The sequence below is a fragment of the Sinocyclocheilus grahami genome, unplaced genomic scaffold (genome assembly GCF_001515645.1).
Source record: "Sinocyclocheilus grahami isolate Dianchi unplaced genomic scaffold, SAMN03320097.WGS_v1.1 scaffold20.1, whole genome shotgun sequence".
NCBI classification, from domain to species: Eukaryota; Metazoa; Chordata; class Actinopteri; order Cypriniformes; family Cyprinidae; genus Sinocyclocheilus; species Sinocyclocheilus grahami.
Genome location: NW_015505199.1, coordinates 260,832 through 274,956, shown reverse-complemented (window position 1 = coordinate 274,956; position 14,125 = coordinate 260,832). Strand labels below are relative to the sequence as shown.

The 14,125-nt window shown below is 38.2% G+C and overlaps 1 protein-coding gene across 1 annotated transcript in view; it reads left to right on the top strand.

The window, feature by feature from the left end:
- Positions 1 to 14,125, top strand: part of LOC107556198 (eukaryotic translation initiation factor 4 gamma 3-like) — a 54,411-nt gene that overhangs the window by 8,311 nt on the left and 31,975 nt on the right. Inside the window, exon 2 of the mRNA XM_016239257.1 lies at positions 1,137 to 1,170. Within this exon, the coding sequence (XP_016094743.1) occupies positions 1,137 to 1,170 (34 nt within the window). The remainder of the gene's footprint in view (positions 1 to 1,136; positions 1,171 to 14,125) is intronic.

Here is a 14,125-nt window from a genome sequence, read left to right as displayed (position 1 = left end):
GTTCTCTCTGTGTGTGTGTGTGTGTGTCTCTCTCTCTCTCTCTCTCTCTCTCTCTCTCTCTCTCTCTCTCTCTGTCTCTGTTTTCCTCTCTCTCCCTCAGCTGTAGACCCTCTGCCTGCCACGTAGACGATCTACTTCTGGTTTATCTAACTTCTCTTTTTTCCTACCTATTCCTTTCCTTTTTTTCCTTCCTTCCTGTCTTCATTTCCTTCCTTCCTTTTTTATTTCCTTCTTATACTTAAGTCATATTTTCCTTCTTTTTTCCGCTGTTTTTACGTCTTTCTTTCCTTTCTTCCTTCAGTTGTTTCTTCCTTCTTTCCATTTTCTCCTTCCCTACTTCTTTTTACTCTGGTCGTTCCTTCCTTCATTCATTTCTTCTTTTTTTCCCTTCCTTTATTTCCTTGCTTTATTATTTTCAGTTCTTTATTTTTTTTCTTTCTTTCCACTGTTCCCTTCTATCTGTCAGTCCATATGGTGCTTAATTGGATTTACAGTAAGCTACTATGAAAGTTTAAGGCTACACAGTTTTGCCATATCATTCTTTGCCTTTCTCTGTACTCATTCTACTGGCAGTAATTAAAGAGACAACATTTAGAGTAAAGGACCATCACTCTCCAGAGACCTTGACACTAATAGGATATTTTAGAGATGCTTAATAACAACTGTCTCAGTGTTTCAAAACCCAGTTTACTCTTTTAAAATTAGTTTAAAATGTTGCTAATTTTCAATGGGTTTCTGTTTATGAAAGTTCAATGTACTGCCGTAATTCACCTAAAACAGACTTGCCTCCCAAATTTGCTTAATTGAATTGATGTTCCATTTGGCCATAAGACAAATGGAGCTTTACTGAATAGATTGTGTTTGTGTTGGATTGGAAACATAACACCTGTTCTGTACATGTCGAATCACCTAACTTCTTAACTTTTTTTTTTTTTTTGCTTTCGGAAAATGTGTAAATTCCTCTCAAATTGTGCAAGCAAAACACTGCCTTGACCATGCAAAGGGATTTGGTTATGCAATGGAGTGGCAAACTGCGAACACAGGAATCAGATCATTCTGTAATTCCAGTAAGTCGTGCCTTGTGTCCTGCCAGAGCATTGTGAGTGTCAGCTGTCAGTTTTAACCTGATCAAATAGCCTTGTGGGCCACCCTCCAAGCTGCATTCCTCAGGTGCACCCCTCTGAACTTGGGTTAGGAGGACCATGGATGTGTCCCTGATGACCTGGAACATAGGTTTCCAAAGTCAGATTGCCTACACGTGAGAATGCACTCATGTTCTCGTTTTGGGTTGTTATGACCTCTCGTCACACATTATACCTCTCTTCCTGGCCGTTTTTTCCCAGCTCTTACTTTCCCCATCCCCCCTTTTATTCTTCTTCAGAGTTTAGGTTGGCAGAAGGCCAAAGAGATAGAAGGAGGGAGAATGGGAAAGAGAGCGCAAATCGGAAGGCAGGGTTTCACCGAAAGACTAAAAAGTGTCCATGAGTGCATAAAGCGCATGAAGGAGGAAAGCCAGACCTCCTCCACTTTCCCCAAAACCATGTGATCTGCTCATCTCTCACTTACAGGCACAGATACCGTAACTGCCGGAGCCGGTTCCTGACCATTTCTTCCTTTTTTTTCTGTCACATCCATCCATCTTTGTCGCTGTTTGTGTCTGTTTCTGTACATCTGAGCGGCCCTGTCGTTCATGTCACAGAATACCTCAGGCAGGTACGACGATTTATTATAAATTATTTCACCCTGCTGGAGGTCTGTTTACTATTGTCCTCCTACGTTATCGACACACTGTTTTCCTGTTTAACACTGTAAAGTTGTTTTGACACAATATGTATTGTATAAAGCGTAGAGCCCTGCACGGGCCTCAAATATAGGCCCTAGCCCTCCAAATATGGACTAACCCAGCTGTTGGGTTAAATTTTTTAACAACCCAGCATTTTTTTAGAGTGTACTCTTTCAGCTATTAAAATAGTTCAGCTTTGTATGTAATGTCAAAGTGATTATATGTCGTTTCGTTTTGTTATCAAGTTCATTTCAAAAAACGTTTGGAGCGTCTTTTTGTTCGTTAAATGTACGTTTTTGTTTTTTAAAGTAACGACCAAGCGGCCAGCGGCAGTGAGCGGCATCATAGCCTATGTTTGATCAATTTAGCCTTCTCAAATCATCACGACATGCCTAAAATAAAATCTATAGATATAAAACTGTTCAAGCATATCACAATGTTAGTTTAAATGTTTAACCTATATACAGTAAATGTGCGCTATTAGACGCATATCTAATCGTTTGTGCGGAGAGCTAAAGCGCGCTTTACAGGACATGGAGGCGCCGGCGCGATCACTTGCATTGGAAACAACTTAAAATATAAGTTAATAAAAAGGTAAGAGTAATATATCACTCGGAACTGTAAAGGGTCTACTTTTATTTGTGTGCACTCACAATATCAACAAAAAGTTGTGCTTTTATAAAATAAAGGATACATACAGTATGCACGTTCTGCAATTTCGGCCAGGAGCGCTTCACAATGATGAACCGAAACCCAGCAAATACTTTCCTCACAGACTTGCTAAATATATCTATAGAAAGCTTTAATTAATTACTACTTTAAAACTAAAGAATTCAAATCAAAAACAAAAACTATTTTTACAGATTTTATGCATTTCTAAAGGCGTGTCCAATGAGGAGATGGCGAGTCAGGATAGTCATCTTCATCTTTGCGACACGGACTCAGAAAACACTAATTTATTAATACTTAATTGAATTGATGTTCCATTTGGCCATAAGACAAATGGAGCTTTACTGAATAGATTGTGTTTGTGTTGGATTGGAAACATAACACCTGTTCTGTACATGTCGAATCACCTAACTTCTTAACTTTTTTTTTTTTTTTGCTTTCGGAAAATGTGTAAATTCCTCTCAAATTGTGCAAGCAAAACACTGCCTTGACCATGCAAAGGGATTTGGTTATGCAATGAAGTGCCAAACTGTGAACACAGGAATCAGATCAGCCTGTAATTCCAGCAAGTCGTGCCTTGTGTCCTGCCAGAGCCTCGCGAGTGTCAGCTGTCAGTTTTAACCTGATCAAATAGCCTTGTGGGCCACCCTCCAAGCTGCATTCCTCAGGTGCACCCCTCTGAACTTGGGTTAGGAGGACCATGGATGTGTCCCTGATGACCTGGAACATAGGTTTCCAAAGTCAGATTGCCTACACGTGAGAATGCACTCATGTTCTCGTTTTGGGTTGTTATGACCTCTCGTCACACATTATACCTCTCTTCCTGGCCGTTTTTTCCCAGCTCTTACTTTCCCCATCCCCCCTTTTATTCTTCTTCAGAGTTTAGGTTGGCTGAAGGCCAAAGAGATAGAAGGAGGGAGAATGGGAAAGAGAGCGCAAATCGGAAGGCAGGGTTTCACCGAAAGACTAAAAAGTGTCCATGAGTGCATAAAGCGCATGAAGGAGGAAAGCCAGACCTCCTCCACTTTCCCCAAAACCATGTGATCTGCTCATCTCTCACTTACAGGCACAGATACCGTAACTGCCGGAGCCGGTTCCTGACCATTTCTTCCTTTTTTTTCTGTCACATCCATCCATCTTTGTCGCTGTTTGTGTCTGTTTCTGTACATCTGAGCGGCCCTGTCGTTCATGTCACAGAATACCTCAGGCAGGTACGACGATTTATTATAAATTATTTCACCCTGCTGGAGGTCTGTTTACTATTGTCCTCCTACGTTATCGACACACTGTTTTCCTGTTTAACACTGTAAAGTTGTTTTGACACAATATGTATTGTATAAAGCGTAGAGCCCTGCACGGGCCTCAAATATAGGCCCTAGCCCTCCAAATATGGACTAACCCAGCTGTTGGGTTAAATTTTTTAACAACCCAGCATTTTTTTAGAGTGTACTCTTTCAGCTATTAAAATAGTTCAGCTTTGTATGTAATGTCAAAGTGATTTTTCGTTTTTTCGTTTTGTTATCAAGTTCATTTCAAAAAACGTTTGGAGCGTCTTTTTGTTCGTTAAATGTACGTTTTTAAGTAACGACGTTGATCGTAGCCTGTTTGATCAATTTAGCCTTCTAAAATCATCACGACTTGCCTAAAATAAAATCTATAGATATAAAACAGTTCAAGCACATCACAATGTTAGTTTAAATGTTTAACCTATATACAGTAAATGTGCGCTATTAGACGCATATCTAATCGTTTGTGCGGAGAGCTAAAGCGCGCTTTACAGGACATGGAGGCGCCGGCGCGATCACTTGCATTGGAAACAACTTAAAATATAAGTTAATAAAAAGGTAAGAGTAATATATCACTCGGAACTGTAAAGGGTCTACTTTTATTTGTGTGCACTCAGAATATCAACAAAAAGTTGTGCTTTTATAAAATAAAGGATACATACAGTATGCACGTTCTGCAATTTCGGCCAGGAGCGCTTCACAATGATGAACCGAAACCCAGCAAATACTTTCCTCACAGACTTGCTAAATATATCTATAGAAAGCTTTAATTAATTACTACTTTAAAACTAAAGAATTCAAATCAAAAACAAAAACTATTTTTACAGATTTTATGCATTTCTAAAGGCGTGTCCAATGAGGAGATGGCGAGTCAGGATAGTCATCTTCATCTTTGCGACACGGACTCAGAAAACACTAATTTATTAATAATTAATTCAGATATCTCCTTACTATTTCCCCCGACATATTCATGGTAATTACCTACTTTTGCTGGGGCTTTGCGGCACGCTTTAGCCTATTGCATGCGTTTTTTGCTGTCATGTGCAAGGATATGTTTGCAGATTCTGCACTGCACATGACCAATTGACTCACTGTTTGCCGTGGTAATCAAATCAAAATGCAGCTTTTCCCGAAGCATTGGGAACTTTTAGTAACTCCCCACTTCTCCCTGATGCTCTGCATGGTCAACTATCACCTGTATGCTAATGCACGCGTATATGCGTAGGCGATGTATAATATTTTATTATTTTCAATATAACAATATTTCATACAGTAGTGTGCTCTGCGCGTATATGGGCACAATAAGAGGAGAGAAGCTAAATGAGCCCGAGCCCGATCTGTAAAAAAAAAAAAAAAATGTCAGGGACCCGACGGGCTTGCAGACCTCTAATAAAGGGCTATATAAATAAAGGTGACTTGACTTGACTTCCTTTAGGGAAGACTGGATGAGTGATGTGTAAATGTTGCCCAACCTTTAATTGTAGGTAAAATCATGATGATATCATGCACATTTTCAGTTCCCATGACTCCCATGTCTTTTAATAGCTGGCCACCTGCAACTTGAACATGTCTGTTATAATTATACATTTCTAGGAATAGAACAGCATGCGTAAAGAGGTGCATAAACTTTAGATGGGACATTTTTGGTGGTCAAGTAACGGTATTCTGATTTTTGTTGAAGAATTTTGCAGCTTATTTTAACATTTGCCATTTGTTTAATGTGTTAGAACACACATTGTATCCAACAGTGCGCTGATCTGTTTCTCACATATTTAGAATTCCATGTCAGGATTTCTGTTTGACATCTTCCTGGCCAGGGTACAGGGTGTACTGAAAAACTGAATTGGACATTTTGAAGAAGGGAGAGAGAAAATGTGCTTGTGTTAACTTTCTCGAACATTTTCCCCAAATGCAAGCCACTGGAGGAAGTTGAGAGTCATATTAATTGGTGTGAAAGAGTCTGCACCATTATCGCTGAATGAACTTAATGCTTGCTATTATGAAACACGATGCTGGATGTTTTTTGTGGCTAATGGTTCATGTTTTGTAACCTTCTTGGCTACTAAGGTTGACATTTTAAACCTGTTAGCAAGATTTTCTCTAACATTACCCTTCCCAGGATCCCTCGAGCAGCGCTATCACTAGAAGAACGCATGTTTCCCACCCACTCTGGGGTGACGGCAGTCTACAGTGTGAGTGATTACACACAGATGTCCACTAACAATCATTACACATCACTATAATGTATATACGTAGACAATCCCCAAGGCCAAAAATATACTTGAAGCAAGTATGTGAGAGCATGTGGTCCTATTGTACATACTTACTGTGAGTTCTTTTATCATTATTATTATAAGCAGTTGATATAGATGCTTTTAACTATCTGTCTGAGCTAGCTATATACATGTTGACAGTTCAACTAGCTTTAAATAGTTTGCGCAGCATGAATCTCCTCAGACTGTAACTGTAGTTGACCTGAAAAAAAAAACATTTAAAAATGTAATATATTTATATAAAACAATATAAAATATACAAATGAAATAATAAAGTGACCACCAGGGGAATATAGAGCATTGTTATATAACTGAAAGGAATGATGGTACGCTGTGTGTAATGTTGTTTGTGGTCATTCCACAGGTATCTAGACACCCAGGTCCTCCATACCCAGGTCATGACCTCAGCAAAACCCACCCAAATCTGGCGGGCACCCCTCCTGGCCACGCCACATCCCCAGCCCTCTCTCAGGTCTCAGTCTCTGCCGCCCCCTCGTACCGCTTCCTCAAGAGCTGGGAGACAGGTGGGGTGAGTACCAACACCTACACAACAGTCTACACAATTATTTGCTTAATTATCTGATATTTTTAAATTTTGGCATTGCTATGTTTTTCTGGGTCACCTTTTGTGTACCAGAAATTATGTTTGTTTTTTGCCTTTGTTGTATCTAAATTAACTGTGACATTTAAGGTCCGTTCATACCAAGAATGATAATTATAAAGATAACTATTTTAAAGGCACAATATGTAATTTTCGCCGCTGAAGGGCGCGTATTCAAAATAAACAAAGAGGCAAAGGCGTAGTTTGATGATGCCGTGACTGAGTGTGGAATCATGGGAGTTGTCGTCTTCATCCCCACAGCCGATGCAATCCGACGGGACTCGGGCAGAAATCATGTTCATTTATGAGCTAATGATTTATTAACATAGTAGAATAAAGCAGGGTGAGGCTGAAAGCCGTCAAAGCGAAACGAGGCTGCTGAACGAGCGCGACACACGGCGTATGTGGGGGGAAAAAAGCAGCGCTGTTTTATCATACTAGATACATTTGAAAGTTCTGTTATAATGCTACTCCGTGCGGTCGTCACCGGTCTATTAAAACGCACAACATATTAAAGCGTCTTTGGTGTTTTCATGTTTTCTACAAATCAAAACCGGAAATCGAGGGTGTATGACGTCATTGTCAGGCGACACAATGACACTATGGACACGGTCCGTGTCAGTAGTTAAAATTGCTTATTTCTCTGGATTTAAACATTCTTCAAAACATTTGGGATAATGTAAGTACACAAGCCAGCAAAATATATAACACTGTTCTAGTGGTTTTTGGATATTTTAATAAAAAATCTTACATATTGTGCCTTTAACTATATGCCAATATTACTGTCGTTCATCAGCTGGAAAAATCGTTCTGAAAGTGATTCCAACGATATCATTTCTCTGTGCCTTTATCGTTATAGCTGTGGTGTGGACTCTGCTATTTTTTTAATATTGAGAACAATTTTTAGAACCTATATCTTTATCAATATATTTATAGTATTCGTCCTTGGTGTGAACAGGCCTTTAGACTTGTGTATTACATTTAGATGGCTGATGTTTTGGCACACATACATACTCACAATACAGAGTGCCATGGTTTTGTGTTATGAGTGGTTTTTGCACCGCTCTCCTCACCGTGATTACCAGCAGCCTGTAGGAAAACTCTCACTATTTCATAAATAGTGTTTCCAGCCGACACAGGTGCTGTAATGATCCCACGACTTTCACACACTCACTCTGGACAGATTTATACACACTCTACAGACACTTTTTTTTATACACACTGTTGCCGTGGATTGATTAGAGGGTAATGTATTCATCTGGGTTTAGTCTGACAAAGAAATTAAGTCAATATGCACACAATCACACAGATAACTATGAGCTCTTTTTTTTTTCGCATGGTGCTCTTGCTATTTTGTATTCTATGCCGTGAATGGAAACTGTACATCATGCTTCAAAAGAAAGTTGTCTAACCTTTTCGCTGTCTATGATTCACTCCTTAGCCTCCATATAACCCAGCTCAGAATGCAGGCTCCGCCCCCTTGGTGTACTCACCACAGACGCAGCCAATGAACATACAGCCGCAGACTCGGCCGGTAAGCACTGCACCCCACACACGTACATTAAATGGGTCATAAAATGCTTTTTTTTAATATAATTTTTTATGTTTGTGAGGTGCACTTATAATCTTAGTACGTTTTTTTCACCAAAAACTGTCCTAGTTTAGCTATAAATGGTAATTTTCTACCCTAAATGTAGCCCTCTGGTATATATCAGTATATAAAATAATCACAACATAGATAACAGATGGCTTTCACGCTACTAACAGGAACAGTTTGAAGTTGATCATTTAGTCACTGACTTGATTCACTAATGCATAAACAACAGTAAGAATGTCTGTACATGAGCACTTACATATTACACCGATCACAGGTCGTAATGCTCATGAAATGCAGTTTCAGATTTTTTTTATTATGTTTCTTGAGATTAGTTTATAAAGAATTGACTCCTGATATCAAGTACAGGCATTTCAGAAAGGTAGAAAAGAATACTTCTTATTTTAAACTGGGGAGTTAGTTTTGAGTTTTGAAACTTGCAGTATGTTTTATTGTAGAGTAAACTCTTAAACTCTATATGTATAAATATCAAGAATATTTTCATTCTCCATTTCATGACCCCTTTAGCATTGAACATCCCTGGCAGTCACATTCAGTGTTGCACATGGTCCTTGTGATTCAAAAGTTTGGAGTTGATAATATTTTTTAATGATTTTGAAAGAAGCCTCTTATTCTCTCTTGTGATCTCTTAAGCCAAGGCTGCAATTATTTGTTCAGAAATACAGTAAAACCTGTAAAAATATTACACTTTAAAATGACTGTTTTCTGTTTTAAAATATATTAAAATGTAGCATCATTACTCCAGTCTTCAGTGTCACATGATCCTTCAGAAAGCATTCTAATATGCTGATTTGCTGCTCAAGAAACATTTCTTATTATCTATGTTGAAAACAGTTTTGCTGCTTAATATTTTTGTGGAAACCGTGATACATTTTTATTCAGAATTCTTTGATGAATATAAAGTTTAGAAGAACAACGTTTAATTGAAATTAAAATCTTTTGTAATGTTATAAAGCATTAATTCCTTTTAAAAATTTGTACTTACACCAAACTTTTGAAAGATAGTACTGTAGACCATATACCACACGTAGTTTGGCTTGCCTGATTAATATTTTAAAAAATTAGGAGTGTCACCCTGAGGTTGTTGGTCTTGCTGACTTTAAATGCCTGAATCAAACCAACTTTAGTCATTAATTTAAGACCATCAAATCATTAATGTTAAAACCAGCCAGTAGGACCACCTGCTCTGCTGACATGTCACTCAATCCTGCTATGCTACTCTTGTTTCATTTGTAATGGAAATGCAAAGTCATGCAAGGTGAATCATCTGTTAACCTCACTGTCTCGCCATTCTTTCTCTTCTTTTCCTGCTCCTGATGACCTTAAAACGTGCTGTCATCTCTCTTAGTTTGTGACGGGGCCTCGGCCGACCCACCATCAGGTAAATCCCACAGACCTAATGTCTCTCTGTCCTATCAGACACTTCTTAAGAAGCTTTTGGATTTTGCTTATGTGTGGTGTGGTGGATAAAGATCTGGACCGATTGGACTGAAGGTTTTTGGTTTGAGGGAAAAAAGCATATGCTAAATGACTAATTATTTGAAATTGCAAAAGAAAGTTGTACTAGAACTATCAAGACTGTTTAATGTTCTATTCTTTGCCGCCGTTGTCTTCAGTCATTTCTAAACTGTGTCACACTGACCATTGTGTGAGATTGATCTTTTTTGAAATGCCATGGCAACATGTCTCATATTCAGCAGTTTTTTCATCAGATATGCAACACCAGTGCAAACTGCAAAGACAGTTTTGAGCACATTGGCACACAATTTTAAAGCTATTTATAAAAACAATACTTATGTGTCTATGATGGTAATTGTGTCATGAGCCCCTTTCACACATACAATCTTGACTGGTAAGTTACCGTTAAGAGATCATGTGTGTACAGGACCTTTTCAAAAATACCAGTAAATTCGTTCTGGCAATTTACTGGTAGGAGAAGTTGTAACATTACCGGGAATGTTCTCTGTGTGAACACAGAACGAAATTACCGGTATGAGCACGTGCAAGTTCAGGACGCACTGACGTAAGACGTCTACTCTGAACCAGTCATAACATTCTGCAGGTGACGCATTTACTCCGCGCTGTGTATTGACGATTTGAAGTCGTCTAATACGATGTCTCTGGGCCAAAAGCAGCTGCATGAATGTGAACGTTTGACACAAAAATTAAATTATCAACAAAAACACTTTACAATCACAACACCGGGACATGCAGCCAATTAGAGGTCATTTTCAGTTAATGATGTCACGGAATTTACCGGTATTTTGAAACTGATCTGTGAATGATGCTTTACTGGTAAAAAAGACGGAACATCATTGCCTGTGTGAATGGCACATTTACCAGTAAAGTCGCTCCGGTAATTTTACGGCAATTTACTGGTATTACTTTGTGAAAGGGGCTATGGACAGTTCAGTCCACCCATTGAGTTCACCTAGGACTCCAAAGCATTTAGTGCCTGATTCAAAATTCAGCAAAAATATTTCCAACTTATGTCAACTAAATTTACTGTTATTACGCCTGTTAATGTCTTTTATATTGTTACATATAATATTCAAATTAGAACTGTTGCGATTTTAGATTTTCACTACACAATTATTGCGGCCAAAAGAATTCACAATAACGCGATATCACAAAATTATCGTGATATCCATAGAAAAAAGTAGCCAGTCAAATTCATCTTTACCTTTGCTTACTTTGTGTGTTCTCTTTTTTTAGCCAATTATAATTTATGATATTATTATATTCGTAATATAAACGCATATTATTTTTAAGATACCTAGAATTCGAATTGTGTTGTTTGCCACAAGTTTACTACAAATACTCAGCTAAGTAACAGCTCAACCTGTGAGGTGTGTTTAGTGATGCTTGTGGCACAGAAATTACACTCTTCAGTTTTATGAACCATTATGACTAGATGTATTCCTAGTCGCATATTCATGTATAAGCTCGACTGTGTAACGAGCTCCCCGTTCTTGAGAACCAGACATTAGAAGTGTCTCCTCTGACTCATCCGTTTCTTATCTTTTCTGAAGGAGCGTCTAAATGATGATGGTTTGTATTCATGTTATCTGATGAGCAGATGTGCGATGATGAAGACCGAGGCTGATTGCTAATGCTTGTCATGGATGTTAGTGCACTTTTTATTAGATGAAATACTTCAATGTGTCACTTTCCTGAGCAGAATCATTGTTGTAAGTGTTTAGAAGACATAGGCTTTTGTCAGTAGTAACCAAAAGCATACAGAGGTCATTAGGATCATTAGAATGTAAGTTGCTATGGGCAGCATTACACTTGTCCGTACATGCGTGAGTGTGTGTGTTCCAGATATTCCATCCGCTGTGCTTTGGTGTTTCAATACAAGGAAAAACTTGTTTGTCATTTGTTGCTAATGATTTGTTTATGCGCTTTGCGTGTAGCCACAAGCCCATGCGAGTGCGTCCACAAGCATCTGACCTCTAAGGAAAGTTCTGTGACTTTCTGCCCCAACCTGCCACACATTTCTCTCTTTTCTATGGCTGTGCCAAATTTTACATGTGCAACGGGCTTAGCTTGAAATGTAGCACTGCTGTATTATGTTAAATTATCCTCGATACAGCACAAGAAACTGTTATTGGATGGATGAGATTATGATTGGGTGCTATTACATTAAAATGTACTAGGGTAACTTTTTTTTAATAACGGAAAGTACAGCCATATAATGCTGAAGGAGAAAGTCTTTAGAGAAATGGGATGATAATTGGGAAGAATGTGTCATTTTTGACAAAAACTATAAGGAAAGCCTTAAGGTGGGGTCACATTAGCAAACTTTTGGCGAAATTTCTGCAAGAGCTCCATTGTTCATTGTCAATAGTGTAGAAATGTATGAAGCACAGCTCACACAGAAGTTACTTTCAAATCAGGTAGTTTTCTGTTTGTGAATGTGACTAATCCGTCTGACCTATTCGAAGACGTGGGGGACGGAGATGATTTTGCCCTCATGCAAAACTCCTGATTGCACAGATTCCTATTGAAATTACTCGATTTTGGCTGCGTCACCTTCAGCATTAAGATTCTGTCACATTTACCATTGTTTGTTGAATTTTCGCAGTCAAAATTGTCTAATTTCAATAGGAATCTACACAATAAATTTTCCCATGCAGATTTTGCAACTGGTTCAGAATCAGAAAATGACTTCTGTGTGTGATATGTTTCATGTATCGCTACATTATTGACAATATACAATGGACCTTTTTTGCCCGCACTTTAATACTTATTTTATTTAGAGGGGGGGGAAAAAAGCATAACAAAGTACATAGGTCTGAGAAGGGTTCACCTTATAGAACTGCGCTTGATTGTGTAATGTACAGCAGTGAAAGAAGCTTTGACATCTGTGCTGATGTTAAAAGAGCTGAGTTAAGGTTTCATTTCTCCCTTGTGGCTGCGGCAAGTCCCAGCTCGCTTCCACTGCAGACCGGCTAAAACTGATGCCTACAGGCCATTAGAAAACCAACAGAAATAGGAGAGAGTGGAAAGGGAGTGTCTCACACACAAACACACTTACACACACAGAGCAGAGGCCGGAATAGTTGGCTGGTGTGAAATGTTGGTCAGACCGTCAGAGGAAGAGAAATGAAGAGCATATACTGTAGATCAGAGACTCTGTGGTGCATGACGAAAGATTCTGGCACTTGTGATAAAAAATAAATAAATATATATACAGGAATCTACAAAATCTATTTTCCCATGCAGATTTTGCAACTGGTTCAGAATCAGAAAATGACTTCTGTGTGTGATATGTTTCATGTATCGCTACATTATTGACAATATACAATGTCAATTATATATATACAATATATATATGTACAATTATATATATATATATATATATATTTATACAACAGTTCGTTCTGGTGCTTAAATCTGATTGGTTGAGAACCGTGAGATATTGTACTGGTATCGCTACAGGAACGCCCTTTCACAATTTTGTATCACTCCGCTTGTTCTAGCCGGATCTATGTTTTTTTTTATTATTACTCACTGAGCTAATCGTAAAGTACGTTAGTTAATATAAGAAGAAATGTCTAGCTTCGCGGTCTCTCTCTCTCTCATTTGGATGCACGTCTTGCCGCATTGTTTCTCTCTTATAACCTCATTATTTCTCACTAATAACCTAACTGAAGCAGCACATGCCCTTGATACGAATTCTAAAAGTGACGTATGTTTAACTGTCAACTTGAGCTTTGAATCCGTGGCGGAAGGAAGTATTTCCGCACAAAAGATGGTTTTATTAGGCACTCCGTTGTTTCTTGTTTAATTACACACGTTCCGTCGAACTGTTGTATAAATGCAATGTCACTCGAGTACTCGAGCGATACCGACTCTATATCAGCGGCTGTGATTGCCTCCGGCCTAATCACAGCCATGCTGATATAGAGCCGGTATCACTCTCTTACTCGAGTGATATGGCTCATATATATATATATGTATATATATATAGGAGCATCCATTTATTCCATTCACGTTTCCTTCCCCCCCTCTCTCTTATTCTCTCTCATGCTCTCTAATGCTCTTTTCTACTCCTTTCATAGATCCACAATCTCTTATGCCCTTTTTCTTTCAGTCACTCATGCCGTCTTTCTCTCTCTTTCTGCCATTTAGATACATACACTCATTCTTATCCATATTCAATATTCAATATGTGCTTTATTGGCATGAAAATTGTTACAATGTATTGCCAAAGCATAGTGTTTACATTTAATCTAAAACCGTAAATATATAAATATATATATATATAATAACAATATATTATAATATATAAATATATATATAATAACAATAATAATAAATAATAAAAAATACATGCATGTGTATATATAATTAAAGGGGTCATATGATGCGATTTCAATTTTTACTTTCTCT